Source organism: Cygnus olor, chromosome 8, assembly GCF_009769625.2.
Source record: "Cygnus olor isolate bCygOlo1 chromosome 8, bCygOlo1.pri.v2, whole genome shotgun sequence".
In the NCBI taxonomy this organism is placed as follows: Eukaryota; Metazoa; Chordata; class Aves; order Anseriformes; family Anatidae; genus Cygnus; species Cygnus olor.
The window spans coordinates 6,969,425-6,991,812 of NC_049176.1; the positions used below are offsets into that span (position 1 = coordinate 6,969,425).

At 37.7% G+C, this 22,388-nt stretch overlaps 1 protein-coding gene across 2 annotated transcripts in view; it reads left to right on the plus strand.

Moving 5' to 3' along the window:
- Positions 1-22,388, plus strand: part of DENND1B (DENN domain containing 1B) — a 159,011-nt gene that overhangs the window by 32,313 nt on the left and 104,310 nt on the right. For both annotated transcript variants that reach the window (XM_040565506.1, XM_040565507.1), the window contains exon 3: positions 8,715-8,758. In XM_040565506.1, coding sequence (XP_040421440.1) covers positions 8,715-8,758 — 44 coding nt within the window. The remainder of the gene's footprint in view (positions 1-8,714; positions 8,759-22,388) is intronic.

The window sequence follows — 22,388 nt, forward strand, 5'->3', positions numbered from 1 at the left end:
CGCAATTTAAGCTGATATACAGAAGTCTTTTTTGCAGGAAGTCATCAACGTGAATTCACAGATGAAATCTGATGAAAAAAGAGCAAAGACTTGCATTGCACGTTATGTTCATCTCTTACTTTGTTTCTGAATAACTCATGAAATACCATATCAATACAAAAGCATCTTAGTACTGTTTCAGTTTTCTGTCAACTTGTTCTCAGCACATAGCAGACTTTTGACTTTGAATGATAGTAGTATTATAAATGTAGAGAACTTTTTATTACTGAGAACTACTTATTCTGTGAAAATCAATTCTGCTTGTAACTTAAATGTATGTTTATAAAGCAGTTCCCTGAGGTAATGATAAGCCATTTCAGCTTTATTAATCGCATTCTTGTGTTCACGTTAGAACAGCGATCTGGAGCTTCTTTTTCAGACGAAAAAGAACAACTGTCTGCAGTAAGTTTAGCTTTGCTGCCTGCTTTTAGCTCCCTGAGTTTTTTCTCCACCCCCACATCTCTTGACCCCATCTCTTCTTTTCCCTCTGCACCGATGGCTTTTTTCCGAAGAATATCTTTACAGCATCAGAGAAAATATAGCTGGAGGGGTACTGAGCAGCCATCTAGCCCATTCCTCTGTCCCAAGACATGACCAACCCTGCTTGGCAGTTTTCGTCTATCCTGCTCTGTAAAACCCACAGGGATGAGGATTCCACCTCTCCAGGCAGAATATTGAACTACTTAATTAATCTGTTTCATTTTACCTTAACTGTGTTTTTTTGTCTCAAATTATTCTGTGTTGCTATCAAGAGAATTACCTGAGATGATGTTTCTCAGCATGTGTTTGTAGTTTCTCTTTCATTACCAAACAGAATGTGAGCTAATTAACTTATCCTGTTGTATTTTTGGATGATGCTTATAATCTGCAAGCTTAATGATACTGAAGAGCATTCTTTAGTTTATATTTAACCACTCAAATCTTGGGAAAATTACCGTTCAGTAAGCTTTTCCTGTTGTTATTTATCGTAGTTCCGAATGCACTACTTTTCTAATTTAATTTGTCATGAGATATATTACTTCTATATTTTCTTAGCTTTGTTACAGAAATTAAAATGTGTTAAAAGTGGTTTTCCTAAAAATATGGATGACATCCTATAGGAAGTTACCTCTGTGAGAGCAGATTTTTGGAGAGGAATTACATTACCTTTAGGATATGCTATGTTTTCCTCTTCTTTTAATATGTAACTTTTTTTTTTTTTAAATGTGCCTCTTTTTTTCTGTTTATGTTGAGTACTCTGATTTTTGGTCCCTCAACATTCCTTTCCATGCTGGTCTGCCTTTGACTTTCACCAAGAATCTGCAGCATTGGGAGTAGCATCAACTCCTAAATGTGGTCCTCAGGAGCTTAAACAATTCTCTTCTGAATCATGTTACAAAAAGTATTCTTTTAAAATGTGTATAGATATGATATACATGATAGATTGCAGTGTAATAAGCTATGTCTAGTAATGTGTACGTGACCTGTGGCTTCGTGTTGGTGGAAAAAAGCAGGTAGAACACTGCTTGCTTTTCCTATTATCATCCCAGAAATGATAAGAGAGAGACGGCTTCGCTGGTCAGGAAGTAGGCAAGTCAGTCCTCATACTCTTCATTTGGCCTTTGCGTGGTTATTTACAAGGATGGTCTATGTTACTTGCTGTGTCTATCTTCTCATGGGCTTCTATGTAGTCATACAGGATCCTTCCAGCTCAGCTGCAAGTATCTGTTCTGTGATCCAGCAGTGCTGTAAAATGAAGGACCTCACAGAATCTGCATCACGTCGTCTGTAACTTGCCGAATTGCTTAAGCAGTGGTTTTGGAAAGGGACAGTGGAGGTGCAGCATACCAATTTGTTTTGAAAATTTATGCTTAATTCCTTTCTGGACATCCAAAATAGCGACTTTTAGTTGGCTTTATCTAAAATATGTTTGTTTTCAGGGCTGAGCATTAGGTACTATAACTAGTTCCGTAGTGTTTGGCGAGTTCACTCTTCCCTCCCTTCACTCCTGCCCAGGTGCGTTGTGTTGTTCTGCCTGCCAGCACTCAGAAAAGCCTTTCTGCACTTCAGCACAAATGTTGTAGAGGAACAGACTGGTGATTCAACCGGTATTGTATTTCCTCCTGTAACATTAAAACTTGCTGGAGATTACAGGGATGTTGGAGAGTGTATTTAAAATTCAAAATGACAGAGAAGTCGGGGGACTGTGCTTAGGATGTAATGCTATTCAGTTGGGACAAATATAAGGTACTGCTCTGCAACAGAAATAATGAGTAGGAGAAGCAGAACAACTGACTACATGTAGCAGTTCTCAGTAAGGAAATGTAATGAATTACAGCTGGCCACAAATGAGGAATATCATGCTTTTTAAAAACATTAACATAATGCTGAAATTTATTTAAATTAACAACAAAAAAAGTGGGGGGTTAGGGGAGAAGAGTAACATAGCCGTGAAGGAATCCTGCTGTTCTGTTCAGCACTGATAAAACTTTGGGTGAAATGCTTCTGGATAGATGTAGGCCATTTGGAAGTGGTTCAGAGAAGTGCAAGGGTGATAGCCTAAGGAAAAAAAAAAAACACGTATGAAGGAAGCGTAAAGGAATTTGGGATTGTGTAGCAATGAAAAATTAGACTATGGGAGAGAGAATTGACAAGGGTGTGAAAGATCTCTGGAAGGAGAAAAGGCATAGTGTTCTTCATGAGGAATAACGGCCTCAGATTGCACCCGGGAAGATTCAGGTTAGATTTTGCAGAGAGTTTTGAATGATCAGAAGGAAGTCTCACAACAGACTGTCTTGGAAAGATTGGAGGATTAAAATAACACGTGATCATTGAGGTCCCTTCTAACGCTACATTTTTAAATGTGGGAGTGCACAACTTTACATGTCCACTTCTGTTGGCAGAGAGCCAGCGTGGGTGAGGCCTGGCGGGCAGGCCTGGTGGGCGCTCACACTGCCTCCTCTCGGCTCGCTTACAGCCTCTGACAGCTGCTGCTTTTCATATTGCTACTGGGCTGTGGACCACCTCCTCCTGAATAATGTGCTTGTGGAGACAGAAAAACCACGTGTTTTAACAGATATTGCTAAGTTACAGTTATTTATGAGAGTTTTAAAAAGGGTCCTCTCTGGAGGCTTCCAAAGCTAAACCTGCTCTTTTTCAGAAGGGTTTCCCCCTTTTTCTCCCAGGCTCTGTTGGGAACGGTAATGCTGTGTGAGAGAGTGCTAAGCATGCTCCCTTGCCCCCAGAGCGGGGCCCTGGTTAAAGGCAGACAAGTCCTCGAGCTTCAGAGAGCCCTGCAGCGGGGCCCTGCTGGTGCAGAGGGGCCGGGGGGAGCCCAGTGCTGCTGCCCTCCTCCTGCCCTCCGCCCTGTGCTCCTGCTCTTCCCTCCTGAGCAGGGCATTCCCTGCCCACGCCTCTCTTCCCCAAACCCTTCTCGCTTCGTGCCACTCTAACCAACCTGTCCTTGCACGTCCCCAGGTAGTGCTTATCCCTTGTACTCCCCCTCCGCCCCAATTCCCAAACACTGCCTCTTCTTACTCCTTCAGTACCCTTCTCCTCCGTGCCCATTCATGTAATTCATGAACTCACAATAGATTCAATATTCATCATGTTACTTTTATTTTTCAGCTAAATGCTTTCCGTTAAGCTTCTTTTAAGGTGGGAATTAACTTTTGATTTATTTCTAAAGATATAACCCAAATTTACAACTATTTATTTGTACTTTTAGGTGCTTGTGGAGGAAGATTGTTCCGAGGTTGTTATTCAGCATGCATACTTTAATTGATTGAAGCCTCATTTGGTGATTGTTAAAGCGCTTACCTTGTAACCTACTGTATTACTGCCTTCCAGTTGTATGAGGCCAAAGGTTTTTTGAAGCTTGGTATAGACATGGTATCTTGAGTACTTTTTTTCCTGATCTTGTAATGATTTTAGGTTATCTGTTCTGAATTGATTACCCCCCTCACATTTTTAAATTCAACCTGGAGTTAAGGCACATATGTGAAATAAGTTTTCAAATGAAATGCTTTTTCAGAAGCCAAAGCATTGCGCCAGCATTTTTTCCTATTCTCCTTTCAAACTTAGATAATGACTATATGCGATATTACTCTGGCATCACTAAATTAGAAATGTCATTATAGCAAAATTTTAATTAAACTCATGACCTTTAATTAAAAGCTCCCTTTTAGGAATTAGAATCTGTCATGTCACTTTCTGCAGCCTTGCAGCAGCTGCAGTGATCTTCCTCCTTGTTAAGGGAATGAGGGCTAGTGTTCTCCTCTCAGCACACACATATATTTAAGGGTTGTGTTAGATGCTTATAGTTTGGGAAGTCACACGGCATCGGTAAATACTGCGTAGGAATTCTATAGGTAGCGCTGCCCTGACACGCGCTGTGTGACCGGTTCGCGCGCTGGCAGTGTACTCGGAGAGCCCCCCAGGGAGGTGTGCTTGCCAGTGCCGTGTGACACCAAACAGAGGGACTTGCAGGTGTTTCTGGCACGTGCACAGTGCGTATTTTCAGAAGAAATGTCTGTCGTGGATGCAGTAGGCCTAGGAATAAGTGATGTGTGTACATACACGTGTATATTTACATGTGCAACGCAAACATGTTTTACTAGCATGTTACTCCCCTCTTACTAGCACATTTACTCTGAAATGGTGCAAAGCACTTGTCCTGGGAAGCCTGTTAGGAATGAAAAACAAGGAGAAATGTCATAGACCCTCAGCCGGCTATAACAACAGCTATTTCTGAGCAATTCTCGTCCTCTCACCCATAAAATCAGCATAAAATTGACCTAACATTGCCAGATCATATGGGGTATCTGGAAAGTAATCCTCAGGGAAAAGAAAATTCAGTCTTTGTAAATCTGAAGATAAAGTGCATAAAGTTGCAGAATCGGATTATACTTTCTCTTTTTATTTCTAAATCAGTACCCTTTTGTTCCTTCCTCTGCAGCACTTGTGTGGAGTTGCCACAAAGATGTCAGATGCTGTCTGAGTCCAGCTCCAAAAGCAGAAACAAACATGATCTTTTGAAAAAAGCCCAGTCCCTGACTAGGATAATTATCATAAAATCCTAAGGCTTTTTAGAGGTGTTAGAGTTTCAGAGAGTGAAGGAATACGAAGAATATAGTAACTTTCTTTTTGAGGCAAAAGTCGCATCGGATTTTTTTGCTTAATAAAAGTGTGCAAGTACCTATTAAAATAACCACTTTAATAATCCATTAATAACAACAGCAAAACCCAGCTCAGGGCAGTTGGTAAAGTCTTAGAGTATATTTTTTTCCTGTATGTGTAGCAGTGAATGCCTTCTTGATTTTAGTTAGGAATATTTGCTTGATTGTTGGCTATTTTGGGCTTTCAGGAGAGAGTATTCAGAGCATCGTTCTCCCTGGTTTAGGTTACATGAATTTAATTGCCTTCTCATAATGTATTATGCCTTCTTGCCTTAAAGCCAAAGAAAAACAAAGAGAATGAAAACACATGTTATACCTGCAGTTCAGTGAACTGGAATTTCCTTTAACGTTCTTGTTTTTATTATTTTAGGTGGGACCAAAGCAGTACCAGAGAGCAGTATGTCATATGAAGTGTAGATAGTAAAAGGAGGAGGACAGTAGGTTCTAGCTGCAGGTTTTGTGTCCGCTAGCCAGTTAGGGCACTGAAAGAAGTAACTGGAGGCGTGTATCTCGTTGCCAGTAGGTAGAGGGTGCTCCTGTGAGATGCTGGTCTGTTCGTTCCAATGTGAAGGCATTATTCATTTTCTGACAGAAAAAATAAAAGGTAATTAGATCCAAGTTTTGCTTAATTCTGAGACTGTGCTTTGTTCCTTACTGTGATATTTTAAAATTAACCTTAGAGGTTTTGCTTTTGCAATTGACTTCCTTTTCTGAAGACTGATGTTACACTTCCACGAAGAACAGTGAAAGAAAGTAATTGGAAAATTTCTTCTAGATTTAGAAGTTTATGCAATAACTATTTTACAAATTGAAACATCAAAAAACCCACACAACCCCCTTTGATTTTGTTATATGTTGCTAAACTATTCAATAACTAACTGTTTATTATGTAAATGCAGTTAACATCTGCCAAGCCGATCTGTTTCATGTCTAAGAAAATGAGAGCTTTAGACTGGCGATGCATTGTCAGTCGTGCTTCCTGTGAGATGATCATCTCGCCTATTGACAGAAAATAGCTCCGAGTTCTTCAACAGAAGAACCTGTAGGTGGTAGAGCAAGAATGGGGCAGAAGGAGCAAGCAGTAAGGAATGGGACTTGCCATAGCTAATAACCGGCTTGGATTCCCAAGGCTCTAGCAAAGGTGTGAGGCAGTGCTGCTGCCCGGTGAAGCTGGCCTGCTCTCTTCCCCCTGTAATGCCTTGTCCCCCACTTTTCCTTCCTCCTTCTGGCCCCAAACCGAGGTTTTTGGGGAACTGGTCTAGTTGATGCAGACCTGAAAAAGCCCAAATGGCTGGTGTGAACTTGGTGAGTTCCCTGGTGTGGTTTGCAAGGAGCTGGTGGGGGGAGTGCGGCGGGATGGCTCATTTGCAGAGAAATTCAGGCTTGAACTGTTTGTGGATGTATGGCCTTGGATTTGCAAGCACTTTAAAGATGTTATTTTTGATTCTGTACAACATACAGTGCTTCTTAGCAAGTATTTTCTGAATTACTTACCATGCAGAATTTATCTGTTAAGGTGTTTGCTGTTCCTTGAGTTTATTGGGGATTACTGTTTACCTGTAATAACTTTCTTTTTCATGATGCTAAATCAGCATAAAAATGAGATCACTAACAGTACAGGCACTGAGACCGTCAGTCTGGTCACTACACAGAGCATGTCTGTGACTTACGTACACGAAAAGTAAGAGAAAAAGCTTTTCTGCTTAAGTGATAACTGTACTTAGTAGGTCCTTTAGTATACTTTTAGACTGAGTGCTCTTCTCGCTTTTCTCATTTCCTATCTGCTTCCAAAAGTTCTCGTTACCCATGGTAGATGGAGGAAGATTCTTTGTGCAAAATATATGAATTTCCATAAACAACTGCTGTGGAAGCCTCCCCAAATGTTCTTAGGAGAAAAAATATGGTTATTTGATCATTTATTACAAATGCTTTTTTTTTTCCCCAAAATAATTAGTTTTAATCAAAATTCAGTCTAATTAGGTTGAGTTAATTGACAAATTAAGTTTTGCAGCATGTTCAAAAAACATTTTCGACCATTTGTTTAACACCTGGACCAGGGTGAAGGAGGGGTGCTTGCTTCAGTCTTCAACTTCTTGTGAGCTGTCCAGTGGCAAACGCAGGCACAGCGGCTGCGTGTAGGATAGGAGAATTTGAAATCAGCAACTGGGAATGAAAATACCATCGAGGATGTTTCTCCTCCTTTAAAGCTTCATATGGTTGCTGCTGCAAATTGTGGGAAGATGAAGAAGGGTAGAAACCTCTGTACTTTGCCAAAAGTGGGGAAGTCTCCAGTTCTGATGTAGAGCATAGCAATAAGAAGGAAGTTTCTGATTTATCAGGCAGTGCTAGCTTTAAATGTGAGAAATGGAAATCCGAATGTTTCACAAACCTTGTCTCTTCCGAAGACAGGAATCCCAGCAACTCCCAAGGTAGCCAAAAGGTTGCAGTTCTCATCAGGCAGCTTCCCCTGCCTCTTACGAGCGACTTTCTCAGTTTTCCTGCCCCTGGGCACCTGGAGCTGTCGTCCGCAGTGTAGTGAGTGCCTGGAGTGCTTGCCTGACTTGGGCTAGGACATGCGTGGGAACTGGGGAACTCACGTTCTTGTCCAGGTTTTGACATGACTTGGGTTTCACTTTTAGGAAGACAGGTAATTTCACTCTTAGCATGTGAGCAAACAATTCTACTAATTGAAATCATGTGAATTTGTGAATATTTGTGATGCAGATTAAACAAGATAACCCAGGGAAGATACTGTGTTGTATGATATTAAAAGCTTTGGGAGGATAAAGAGTATAATTCAGTTTTTGTTGAAACATTGTGGTTCAGATTATTGTATTAGATACATTCAAAATAATATTATTTGTAGATTAATGCATAGCCTAAATAACAACAAGAGATTGGTTTGATAATCTGTTTGATATTGATTGATATTTGATAATAATAACAAGGAATATACAAAATATAATAGGCTAATGAAAGCTTTAAGATATAATGAAAATGCTGAATTTAAATGGCTCCGAACAGAAAAATATTCCAATTTATCTCTTCAGTCTTTTCCTTGAGAGTATTGGTTATATTGGTACTCTTTAAAATTACAAATGACCCTTTTCTGTACCTCACAGAGATTTTTTTTTTGTTTTCCCCTTTGTATCAGTTCATATTGTGATATTTTTTTTCCTTGAATGAAAAGAGGTTTTATGTTTTATTATTTTTTAATTAAATTAAAATGTGAAAATTGAGTACATGCTTAAAAAATTAAGTACTTAGGTCAAAAAGAAGAGTTAAATATGAAAACAATTCAGTACATTATAACCTATCGTACGTAAAACAATAAGCATGGTTTCATAAATATGAAACGTCTTTTTAATAATCCAGTATCTTCCTTAGTTTTTTAGATACATTTTTGTACTTGCCTCAAAGCTTGAAGCTAAGCTGACCCTCTCTTTAATATTAATGTACTCTGACTGTAATACTCTGTTCCTTTGCCTCTGATTAATGCTGTCTGTCAATTATTTACAGATCCAGTGGTACTGTGGAAGTTCCCGGAGGACTTTGGAGACCAGGTTGGAAACATGAGATTGAACTTTTTTTTTTATGTTAGAATAATGATTTAAAAAAAAAAAAAAAGCTCTCCTATTCAGCTATAGAAAGGCAGATGCTAATGATAGCAGTAAGGAAGTCTTCACCCAACTGGTGGCTCGGCTATTAGAATGCATTTGTGACAGGAATATGCAATAGTGGATTCTGAGCAATATATATAATACTGATTCAGTGTATCACCCTGTTTTTTAAATAGTTTGTTTTATAAATTGTTTCTGTTGAAAGTATTGGGGTTTTATTTGTTTCAGAATTAAAAACATGGAAAATTTGTAAACAAAACTTTGCTATTCATCTCAGGAAGCCAAATGTTGTTATAAATTGTGTCAAAAAAATCAAAACAAAAAAGATGAAGACCTTTGCAAGGTTTTGTATGTCCTTTTAATGTCAGAACCTTTGTGTTCTGTTCCTTTAGTCCTTTACAATGCGCAATTTAGTATATTTTTTTTAAATATTATTCTAGAGATACTCTAGTTATTTGCTTGGGGCAAAAAAAATCATCAGACACTCATAAGAGATGATGCTCAAACTTACTGAATTTGATATCGTGAAAACCATAGTTTTTAATCTACAATTAATCCTCAAAGGAAAGTTTACACATACAAGGCTGACAGATTATTTCACTGCTTATAATAATGGCAGAGCTGTTGTTATTTTTGTAGTATTTTTTTTCTTAAACTGCTTTTATTAAATTATTAATAATAAAAATAATGAAACAGGTATTATTGTTTCAGCAACTTGTAGATGAGTTTCTTCAATTGAAAGATTTTTATTTTCATAAAGAAAACACATAAAAACACTTAGCAGAATAAATGTCTCTGTCTTTGCTCTTCTTTTTAGACTGATAACGAGTCCAACATATTCTACATTGGTAGTATCCCCACAGTAGATGATCTAGAAATAGTTTTGTACACTAGATCCTGATTTTTTTTTTTAAATCAATAATACAAGATTCTATAAAGACAGCGGTGATTCATGACGAAAGGAATAAATATACAAACATAGAAGGTAGAATGTCTAGTTAGGGAATAACATCAGTCAAACATGTGCAGCTTATAAGATGATGATAAATGGAATATGAGGAAAGCGTGCTCACTTTTTTAGCTCAACATCCAGCAAGTTTTGATAATTTTCTAAGCTGCAAGATGATAGTCTTCATTATGATTTAAATTCTTCTTTTCTGGTTTGTTTTCTTCTTTTTCTTTTTCATAAGACTTCATAAGACTTGATCTTAAAAAAAGGAAAAAAGAAAAATTATGTATGAAGAAAAATGGGAGCTTATTCAGTGAGTCGAAGGTTATTCAAAGAACAGCTGGTATAGAAATATGATTAGAAGGTGAAGCCCACTGAAGACTGGAAGGGAATCATATAAAGATGCAATAGACATACCTAATCTTAAAAACAAAACAAAACAACAAAAAAAAAACCAACAAGAGTCCTCAGGCAGTGATCTGCCTTCAGGCTCTGAAAAACCTGCACTTATCTCGGTGGTATAGGGAATCTAATATTTCAGGTAAATTGCTTCTGTTCCTGGAAAACAGTATGTTTTAATCCTCTTCCTTGCAAGGGAAATTTTCCTGTTGGGCTCACTGGATTTGAGCAGAATATATAGCAGCTTCTACAGCAAACTTTTGAGCCAAATGGTTGAGCGCAGGCTGCAGAAGCCTTCTGTGCACATGTGTATGTGTACGCATGTTGAACTCCATAGGTTTGGATTGGAGATCTGTATATCTACCAGATCAACTTTTTTTTTTTTTCCAGTGAGCTCTCGCAAAAACTACCAAGGTTAATTTCAATGAAAATCTGTTGGGAAATTATTATTATTATTATTTTAAATGTTCTATCTCCTATTTTCCTCTATCCTATTTTCCAGTCATTTCTATTTTAAATGTAAAACGTGTGAGTTAGTTTTTGGATGTATCCCAAGGAATCATTTTTCCTAAAATCCAAGGGCTGTCTGTTTTCACAGTGATGTGATAACAGCGGGCAAAATATTTTCCTCTCTTCCTGAATTTTTCTGCAGTTTATCATGTCACCTTTTTGTTGCCTTCAAAATGCAAAGAAAACTTGTCTGTGCTATTTTGATATATTCCTTCTCTTTCTCACATTCTTCCTCTCAGTATGCCTGAAGTTTCCAATGCTTGCTTATTTCTATACCTGTCTTATTCTTGCAGCCAGTGTATAGCACATCTTGATAAATTGTTGTATTCTAAAAGCTGAAAGGACCGTAGAGTCACAAGTTACTGTTTTACTGGCGTTAAGGCTGTGAGCACAAGTTTGGCAATGTTGAGGAAATTCTGATCAATCGCTGCAGGAAGAATTTGAGGGTTCTGGATTTAAGCATATACAAGTCTTCAGTTTGAACAGTTATCCTCACAAGCACACATTGGGATGAGGAGTTGGTTATATTTAATGGAATATATATTTATATATTATATATATAATATGTATATATATATATATAATATATATAATATATATTTAATGGAATGGCCATTTAATGGAATATTTTATATTTAAAATATATTTTGAATATGTATGCCTACAGGCTCTATTGTGTAGTGTATTCAGAACTCCCCTTGGGCTCAATGAAATTTTTATGACAAGATGTGTGTATTCATCTTGGAATTCCTCTTTTGTTTATTCAGACTGGTTAGATTGGAGTTTAGTTTCAGCCTTGCAAGCTGAGTTTCAAAAGAAACCCTATATAGTGAAAATTATAACCCTGTAATTTATGGAAGAAAAAATGTAGTAGTTCTTAGAAATCAAGTATTTTCAAGTGCTTTAGGGAAGCAAACCAAATTAAAACAAACAAACAAAACCTTTGCTTCCAAAATGAAATACTTCGTAACTGTTTAAAAACAGAATGTGTTTTTGAAACAGCGTAACTTCTTAATCTCACCCAACATCTATAAATGCTGGCTGTGTTCTCTTGGCAATGGCAATGGAGGCGATGGCAGAAGCCCTGTTGATGGCAGATGTGTCTAGACACCTGCAGTCCTCTGTTTGTAGCTCTTCTTCAAATAAGAATGTTCAGGATCCCAGTAACTTCATCAAGCTGAAGTGTTCCTGGGAAAGGAGCTAGTTATGGCACGAGGAAAGGACAGCAGGAGGGTGCTGACGGTGCCAGAAGGCGCTAGTGGCTCTTCCACGGGCAGTGCAGGTTTCTGGTAGGTAACGTGTGTGCAGCTGTGGCTGTAGCCATCAGCAGGGACTGATCCTTTACAAGGGCAGTTTGCATGTGTATGCAGTGCACTGTAATTACAAATGCAGTTCACTATTACCATATGTGAGATTTTTCAAGCTTTAGTTTTTGTTTTTTTTTTAATGTTTATAGTTGTGAAAGATGAGACAAGGATTGAGGAAAGTCTGTGTATCAGGGTTTTTCTGCCCTCTACACTAGGCTTCATCCTAACCTTTGTGTTGCCTTAACTCTTGAAGCATTTGAAGTCTGACATTTCTTAACAGCAGCAGTAATTACGGCTGTTCTGAATATTATTATAGCTGTGTAAGAATTCAGTACCTTTTTGATCTGGCTAGTTACTGGCCAAAATTGATTTCCACCTGCAGTAAGTCCTAGAATCAGTATATGATGTACTGAAAAACTGATTCACTGAATAGATTTTTATTCTTCTGTCTTTATAGTCACACAATTTCTTTCCTTGGTCTGCTGCTTCTCTGCTAGTGAAAAACATCACACCTAGAAAGATGATGCTAATAGCTAATATGGCAGGAAACCAGAACCCACTTTAGTAATAGGAGATATGACAAGGGCTGGTGGACTAAAATTACGGATTAAAAAAGAATTGAGTGTCTGTATTAGACTGTTGATTGCATTGCAGATTTTATCCTATCTTCTCCCACTCTCTGCTTTCTTAGGTATGCAGACTAAACCTGCCTTTTTGTCAGGCTTTTCTCATACCCTGCAGATGAGTAACCCATAAGGAATATGGCGTCCCACGTGAGGCATCTCTTCTTTTCCGTGAAGTTACACTAACATTTCTCATGTTGTTATCTCGTATTTTATATCATATTTTCTGGGTTTTATTTTCAGTGTAGTACATGATGTGCTACAAAGTTAAAAAGTCACTGCTGAATTGTGAGCAATAAACCTCAGTCCTTAATCTGTGGTAAACCAACTACTGAAGCCAGTTATTTAAGTTTATATACATGCAAATCTATCAGTTTCATACACAAATTATATTTATATATAAATGTATATGCGTGCATGTCTGTAGATACCAGTTTTTTAAGACTAAATCTTGTGTAGTAATAAAATGTTAGCCTTCCCTCAGCAGAGCACTGATCTCACGCTTTACTTTGAATGTATGTATTAACTTCTGAAAGCTAAGCCTAGTTTAAATGAATGGCTGATGGAAGCCCAAGTGCTAAATTTCTTGGAGGACTAAGTACTTAATTGCACAGGTGATGGCAGCAATTATATAAATAAGGTCAATATGAACGAGATTATATATTTGTTTTAAAGATTTAAAGAATAGCATAGGTTTTATTAAAAAAAAATAAAAAAATCAAGAAGCCTGCTAAAGTCACTTGTCTGGGTCAAAATAATATTTGGAAGCCAGTTGTAATGATTTTGTGTTCCTCTGTGCTCTCCTAAGAGAACAGCATGAACCCAGAAGGTACGAGGCTGTTTACATTCTTTTCAAGGCTGCAGGCATGCTGTTAAGGGATGCAGCTCACCATCTTTCTGCATTTGATGGCTTTGTTCTGTTATTCTGATGAGGCATTAAATACATGTTTCAAATGTTTATGTTAATTAGATAGGTACTTGCTGCTTGCTTTTTTTTAAATTCAATTTATTATTTTTTATTAGTAAATCCTAAAAAGGGTTTTAGGATTTTGTTGTTTGTGTATTAGTAAGTTTGATTCCTCCTTTCTCATGCCAGTGTATCCAAATACTAATCAATCTAATCAATTGCTTCTTTTCAAAAGTATTTTGGTCTAAATGTTACATGCTATTGTTTATTTAAGGATATTTAGGAACTTGAATCCCTGCGTAACTTTCAGGAAAATGATTAACTGAGCTGAGATGATGGCAACTCTGTGTGTTGCAAGCAAGCTCTGTCAGGTTAAGATAGTTTTCTGTGATTTCCTGAATCTTCAGGGCTTTTTATGTTTGAAATGTGCCTTGTTCTTGTTGAAGAATACTGTGTCTGTATGGTAGCAATGCTTTCCATATATGCAAATCACGATAGACTACCAGCAGAAAAACGTTTTAAGGTGTAGTTATAAATACAAGAGAGTTGCTAAACTGCACTGTTCGAGCAGAGATGATCTATCCTGTTTTGGTAGATATTCTGTGGAATAACTACTCATCTAGACATGCTGGGAATACCCAGGATTGCTGAGACTCCAACGTCTCTCAAGAGGTAAATGTTCCAAGATGCATTCTCAGTGACTTTTTTATTCATCCCAACAGATAGAATAAATCTTTACTTTGACACTTTTATTTTTAAAAGCGTAAAAGCCCAGTACTGAAAACTTGAACTTTCTTGAAATTCAGAGAACAGGTGGCAACTTCAATTATACTTGTTTTCAGGATTGCAGCAGTTTTGTTTTATAGTGCTTTTAAGTTAAAAATGTTGATCAGCATATGGTACTGGCTAGCTGCACCTCTACCAGCTCTTTTGTTATCTTGTTTTTGTTATAGGTCTTAATGACAGTTGTAAGCTATAGTTCTGGATGCAGGGGTTAGTCCACCCTGGGGAGGAGAGGGAGAAACAGCAGTGTGGATTATGGAAATATGAATTGATCTAAAAAGCAGCTCTCTTGTAACAGAATGGGACTCAAAGAAAGACTGGGGAGAAGCTGGTGAAAAGACGATGGAATATGATGTGAAAATGATCATTTGAATGCTTTCCTTTTCATTCCCAGCTGCTGTGTTCTGGTGAAAAGGCATGCATTTGTATATCTTAAGGCTGGGTGAAAAAGGGCCAGATGAATGGAATTACTTGTTAGATATGTTTTCATTTTGAGTCAAATTATGTGCATTTTAATAGACTGTATGCATGTTAGCCATTTTTTTTGTCATACAGCTGTGATATTGGGGGACTGCGTTTTATAAAAATGTTTTCTCTGTTTGTTCAAATAAGTACATTATTAATATTTGACTGTCCTTCGGATATACTGTATCGGCCCACCGAAAATAACCGTTAGTGATTTGGCTTATTCTTACAGTCTTCAGTGATGTGCCAAACCAAAGAAGAAAAAATTAATTGATGATTGAAACAGTGATGACAATCATTTGGAACATCTTCCAGAAAGACTGCCAAATTGTCATGTGTGATGCCGTTGTTGATTGACCTCAGTTGCCCTCAGAATATTCCAGTCTAACGTCACCTTATTCTGTATTCTATGCCTCCTTATACTTTCCCATCTACTTGCTGAATTTCCCCAATCCATTTTAGCTATCCTTATGTTGCCTTTGTTTTACATTCAGCATTGCTTTTTTGTCTCAAGCTTTGCTGTTCTTTAAGGAATATCCTAGCAAGCTTGGTTTCTTTTTTATTTTAGGTACTGGATATAATATTCTTGAATCCAGTGTTTGGTTCTTGACTCTTGAAGTGTCACCTCAAATAATTAGTTTATATTTTGTTAAATGAAATAACTTTCATTTACATAGTTCTTACATTAGGTAAGTGTCTGGGGTCAAAGATCATAACCTAAGTATGATGAAATTCCAGGGCACTCTGGTCCCAAAGAAAGCTGCTGGTCAGACACATCGGGACCTGGAGAGGCAGCGGGCTTTGCCTGCAGCAGGATCAAGGGGAGCGTGGTTAGAGGGCAGCAGGTGGAGGGGCCCAGACTGTGTGGTCTGGGACCTTGGGCAAGGAGTAAGTGAAGTTGAAGCAGCTCCAGGAAGGTGATTAGGACAGGAAATACAGTAATCCATCAGAATAGAATAATTTCTGGTACTCATTACTTCTGTATACATTTTCAAGGCTTTGTGAACTATTGCACCTAGAACAGTAAAATCTTTATTTTCTTCTTCTCAACTGAATTTCTGTTTTTTTGTGAGTCAGTCTGTAACTACGAGTGGTAGAAGTACAGTTAATAACAGGAGATCCACATCTGAGAAACAGTCATGTCTCTGAAGTTACAGTGCGTGCTTAGCTCTGCCCTTTGTCCTGTGGTACGTACTAATGGCCACTCTTAGAGAAAACACACTGGGCCGGTGCAGGCCCAGTTCTCAGAAGTCAGACTAGTTAAAGTCAGGAAGAGGGAAGACCTCTTTCAATTTATAGAGAGATCCTGCAGTAGGAACGAGATCATTGTTAATTTCTATGCGGTGAATATTCAGGTTACGCTTGTGAGTACGTTCCCTGCTCTTGGGCAGTTTCGTTTGGGACGCAAGGGAGGCAGCTGACGGCGTTGCTGCATATGGTGGCCTGTGCTTCCTGGCCTGTTGCTGGGACTGCCTCCCTCTCCTCCAGCTGCTCGGGGCTGGCTTCTGCTACAGCAGGTCTTGGCTGATCTGATCACTTGGTGCTGAAGTGGCTGACGGACATGCACATGCCAAAATACCAACCTGAAACTGGTGCAAAATAATCTCTAGCGGAGATGCACTTGTAGGGGGCCAAATGGTCCTGACAGGCTCAGCCATAGGTGAAGTGAACGTGCGTTGCCTATTTCCTTGAGGAAAAATGTATGTAATTGTGTCTGTTGCCTTTATTTCTGTGTGGTAGAAGTCTATCTGTATCTCGTTCTACAAGGGATAAAGTGCAGTTTTAAAATTATGCTTGGTTACTTCTTCCCTGTTGCTCTTTGGTGGTCTTGCAGTTGTTCTATTTCTTTTCTGTGTTTCAGCCCTGTCAATAATATCAGAGTTTTTGAATTCAGATATAACTGAATAATGCTTTTTCTTCCAATCATATTGTATTGCTGTAAGTGATTCTCATTGAGCTGTTTTATAGTAAAGCTTAGAATTTGGCCTATGCTGCCTGTAAAATGAGGCATAGGTTTCCTTTATTAAAAATGTTGCAAATAATTGTAATTATGAAACTATAATCGCAGCAGGTTCCTTAGAAACTGATTTCCTTTCTCAGTTCCTTTTCTTTTGTCTGTAGATTCATTTAGCTCAAGAAATTCAGCCCACGTACGTAATTGGTTTCACTACCCTTTACACTGTAATGTGGTTCACCTACTTCCCCTGCTACTGACACAGGCGAGCAAGCCAGTGTGCTCCTCCATCGTGCTATAAATTTAGAGGTGGGGAGCCCACTCAAGTGTTAGCTTTTGGACTGTCTCACCTCATTTATCTGCGTAAGTCGCTCTACTACAGATATTTTCTCTTGGCGTGACACCCAAATTATTCATTAATTTGTGTAATGCTTCATTTATATTAACAGCTTCTAAGTTTCTGAGTTGCCTGCAAACTCAGGATTTCATCACAGCACGAGTATTTTTTATGAAAAAAAAAAAAAAGTGGAAGGTTTTGATCCTGGAAGAACATCACCTGGTATTGTAAGACAGTTTCACTCCCCAGCCTCAGCAGGCCAGTTCTTGCATATTGTCCATCTGCAGCTCTGGTGCGGACCCCTCTGTGCACATCAGTAGTAGGTATCTACTTGGGCAGACCAGTCTTTCAGTAGAAGCTTTCTAGTCTAGGCAAGGAATGATACCTTACTGTCTACAGAGATTGCTGCTCACCTTTCTGCCTCAAGACTCATTTTGTCTTTTAGGTAACTAACACAGTGCTTATTATAGTTTGAGTTTACTTCAGAAAAAAAGAGCAATTTCATATGTCACATTCAGGCTGCCATGCCCAATTTGCCTGTTGTAGTCATAATGTTTGCTTCCTTATGAAATGTTCCTTGGTGAAGATTTACATTACATGGTTAGAAAACTGAAGGACTCTAAAAGCATAAAGTGGTATTTCAAACAAGATGGTTTTGGTTTTGTTTTTAACCTATGAGCATGCAAAAAACAGATGTTTTATGGAAGAATCCAAATTTTTAATGAAGATGCTAAGAGGAGACTTGAAAGAACATGGGTAGGTATCAAAAATGTTTGTTGGTTGTCTATCCAAAAGTTTGGCAGCCACTGATCATCTATATTTAGAAAACAGCATGGTGCCATGCACATATAGAAAGCATTATCTAATTTATAAAGTAAACTTGTTTATATTTTCTCCCTTTTGCTTCAAAAAGAATCATCTTTTCCCATATCTGACTCTTCATTCTGGTTTCCTAGCTGCTGAGTGTTGTGTGTTCTACCTTACTACTTCCCATCAAAAATGCAGTTGTTTTTTGTTTGTTTCTTTTACATCTAGTACCATATATAGTTTGAAGTCTCCAGTGAAAAACTAGAAATTATGGAGGAAAAAATATATTTAAGTTTGGAAAAAATGGAATTGAAATGAATCTGAAATGTATCAAGTGTCACAAATAGTGTGTGTCATGCTTGAAACCTTATGATTTATTCAGTATATTTTATTTTTATGGAAATGTAGCTGCTATTGTAGCATGCTCTTGGAGTTTTTTTGTTTGTTTGTTTGTTCTTTGTTTCCTTGATGAATGAGAAGAAAATCTTGGAAATAGCAGTCTTTTGACCTGGGAGTGAAGTACACCTGATATTATTTTGCAGACATTTTCGAGACTGCAAACTTTAAAGCGATATATTGAATAGGTAGAGTTGGATATGTAGAAAATAGGTTCATTTTTATCCTGAGATGTCAGAGTATTCCAAGATGGAATAAAAAAACCTAATGGTTATAGAACAAATAAATAACTAATTTTACTGTGTGATTTGTTCTGTGGTGGTTACTTTTTCACCACTGGAGAAAACAGCATCTGAACGGGATGTGCAGGAGGTTCTTAGTGTTGCTGACAAAAACGCATCTTAACTGGTGATGTAAGCAGTGGCAAATCTTAAGACAAATTGAGTCAAACATGTTACTGTCCTCTGTGTGGAAATACAGATGGCTGATGACATGGTCTTCGAAGACTTACCTTGTACCTTATGTTTGGATTTCAAAAGTAATGTCTACATTACTTCCGGTTTAAGACAACTTCTCCATTGAGTTTCCAGATAATGTTTGAGATGCTGTAATTGAAATTGTATATTAATAAAAAGTCACTCTTCATTTTCCATACCACATGATGATAGAAAATTTTCTGTCATCCTCTTGTCTTTTTCATACAAAATGCAGTGAACTAACTTTAAGATCTGCTGTCTGGAAAGTTAAATACTGCCCCCATAGGAATCTCAAGAGTAGAGATGGAAGAGCATATTTCCTCTTTCTCCTAGCTCTCTGATATTGCCTAGGGAATAACAGTCTCTCTGACATGAATACGGGAAGTAAGTGGATACTGTTTATTGATGCATGACATACAAATATTATATGCTTGCTAGGTCTGGATGGAGAAGTATTATTTCTCTTGCTCTGTATGCTTCACAAGTAAGAGGGGTACATGCTAACATTTCAATCTATGCTTATTCTAATAGGAACTTCCTTTGAGAAGAAGAATATTGTCAGTTTTTGTGTTTTTATTCTGAGCTCTGGGAGAGTTGAGGGTTTTCTTTAGTGAGTAACTTAACCTGTGCTGAAGTTCTTATTTTCTTGACTATTCTGTTATATTTAATTGAGCCTGTTGTTTGAAGTGAACTTGGGGTCTCTGGATTCTACAGTGGACAGTGAAATACGATTTATTTTTAACTAGTTACGGGATGAAATTCAGGAGCAATTAGACAAATGGAGAGTCCAAGATTTTGTAACTTAGTAAAAATCTCTGAACTTTTAAACTCACTCCAGTTTGTTTAGGAAGCTTTATTCTTCAGTCTTTCAGGACAATGAGCTTGATAATGCCTTTTAAAGTACCTGGGGTTAATTAATACATGTGCTCTTTCCTCCTTCTAAAGTGAGGAATGCTCTGAAACCAGTGAAGTCTCATACAGGTCAAATGTGTTGGGATTGAGTTAGGTGACTAGAAATGTGAAAATGGTAACTAAATTGCTTCAAACTGGAGATTTCTGAGCTTTATAGTGTTACGGTTTCAAAAAACAAAACAAAAAAAAGCCATGTAATTCTTGCAACAGTGAAGTGCTGTAGCCTTAAGGTACATTTTTCATTTATTTCTCAAAAGAACTTTGCATCTCTACCCTAAACCATTTGCATTTGATTTGTGTATTCTTTGCTTATGTGACTAAGAAGTGTGCAGAAAGCAGCTGATAATTTTCTTTACCCTACAGAATTACTGGACAATTGCAGAATGATGCACTTCGGAGAGAGGCACATAAAGGTTAAAAATAGTTATGGAGGCCTGATAATGACTTCCATACTTTAGACCTTTGGATTTCTGTGAATGTAATCTAACATTAATTTTTTTTGGTTATTCAAACCATTTGGGCCTTTCTTTATCGTAGCTACAATTTTCTGATGAGATTTTTACCAGAGGTAACTGCTAAGTCTTTGAAATATAACTGCTGCTGCTAGCTTCACCGAGGTCCCTGCTGTGGGTGTGTGCAGCTTCAGAGAAAGGAAAAGGAAAAGTCAGTGGAGAGGACAGAGCAGCTTGCCTTTTCATGGACTGTTTTATGGAGCAGCATTAGAATTTCACTCTAGTAGAGCCATAATGATGAAGGGCTCAATGCTGCAAGATGCTAAGCGGTCTGGCTTTGATTTAAGAATCAATCTAAATCTGTGCTTAACTTAAAGCATTTAAATATACCCACTTAAGTGACTGCTTTCAGTCAGAAATACCTGTCATGACAATCTTAAATCTCAAGTAGATCTCTTGTTTGCATGTTTAAACTGAAGTAAGGTGACTGAAAACTATGGTACGAAATGATGAAAAAAAGTCCCAGAGAGTAAGTTGGGTTAAGAGTGAAGACGAGGACGCTAGGAGCTGGACATGGAGAGTATGGGAAACTGGTGAGAGAGCCAGAAGAGAGACCTTCATTCTTGTGTTTCAACAGAAGACATTTAGAGAGGTGAGTACGGAGAGGAAGTTCTAGGAGGAAGAAAATAAGAGTTTTGAAGGACGATTAGATAAAATAGTAAAGTAGAATAGCAAGTAGCTTTTGTCAGCAAGATGGAAAAGAAGAAAATGTTTGTTAACGTGATTAGAAGAAAGATAAAACTGGCAAAAAAGAAAATTTCTCCTTTCAGTGAGGGGGTAGAAGGGTCTTCACAAAAATAAGGTAGAGAAGTAAAAAAGAGATAAAAACTAGGAACAAAAAGGTTGAAGAAATATAGAAAAAGTGCAAAATGTTTTATGTCTGGGTGGATGACTATTTATTTGTCTTATAGTTCATATTTCCTTGGCAAATTTCAGCCTCAAAACAGAATGAAGAGATAATGATAAATAAATAGTTATTTGGCCACTAGTTATATGAATGGTTTTGGTAACCTGGTCAGGATAATGTAGTTAAATAATGCAAATTATCTTGCTTACTACCTGTTTCATTTAGGCCATGTCTTCCTGGGTGTGCTGACATGCCTCTGGAATGGATGCGGTGTGACTGTGTCTTAGGGTGAGGCTGTTCATTTCCTGAGAGGTGCTGGTTCCTAGGTAGAGCTGACCTAGGTGCGAATTTACCTGCTTGCTTGGGCATCATCTTATGGCACAGATAAACACGGAAATATTTGGAAGGTAACAGGACTCTTTCTTAACGACAGTGTCTAAAGTGCTGTTCATGAAGTGGTTCAGCATTCTGGGCACCTTGAAATGTTCCTGTTGGAGAATATTTTCAATCCTTTTACAGGGATGCACTTGAAAAAATTGGGATTCTCTTTCCTGTTCACTTAAATGTAAACTGCAGAACATTATAAGGAAAAAAAAATACTAGGGGGAATAGTTCCACATCCTTCTAACCTTAGAAATTAATCAGGTTAAACTTACGCTACTTAGTATCAAGTGATCAACTTAGTTTCTGTGGATTCATCAAGTCATCAGGCTTTGTCTACCTTAAAAGAAAAATGTAACCTGTTGAGGGGTGTAAGTTGAAGTGAAAAAAAGCCTCATGCCTATGTGGAGATGCGTTAAATATGCTGACTCCATAATATATATCAAAGCTGGTAAGAATTAGCTGTATGGATATAGAAACAATCACGGAACACTAAATAATTCTTACTTTTTAAGCATCTGTTATATTATCTCTGCGTAGAACCAGTGAGTGTGACCAGGCCAGGCTGGAGCTGTGTAGTGCAATTGGTGCAAGTGAATTAAATAAACCACTGGGCCATGAACCTGTGAGAGGGCAAATTTCTACAGCTATGCTATAGATATAGAAGAAATATTTTTCTTAAATGCTGTTTTGTTTAAGCTTTGCATGAGGGAAGCAGCATGCTGTAGTTCATAAGTTCATATGATAATAATTTTGTGATTTTATTTTTCACTGGAGTTTGTGTACGGAACAAGATGGTTATCCTTTGACTTGGCAATTAAACTCAATTGTATATGCAACTGTATGTGTTTATTCAGTGTTTCAAAGCAAGCATATATGCTTTAACTTGCTTTTTTCCAGCATGTTTCTCTTTTTCCTCCTGTACATAATTTCTTTCCTTTCTGAAACAGTGACCATTTTTTTTCTGAATGCTTCAATTCTGTGTGAGCCAAAAGTGGAAACAGTCAT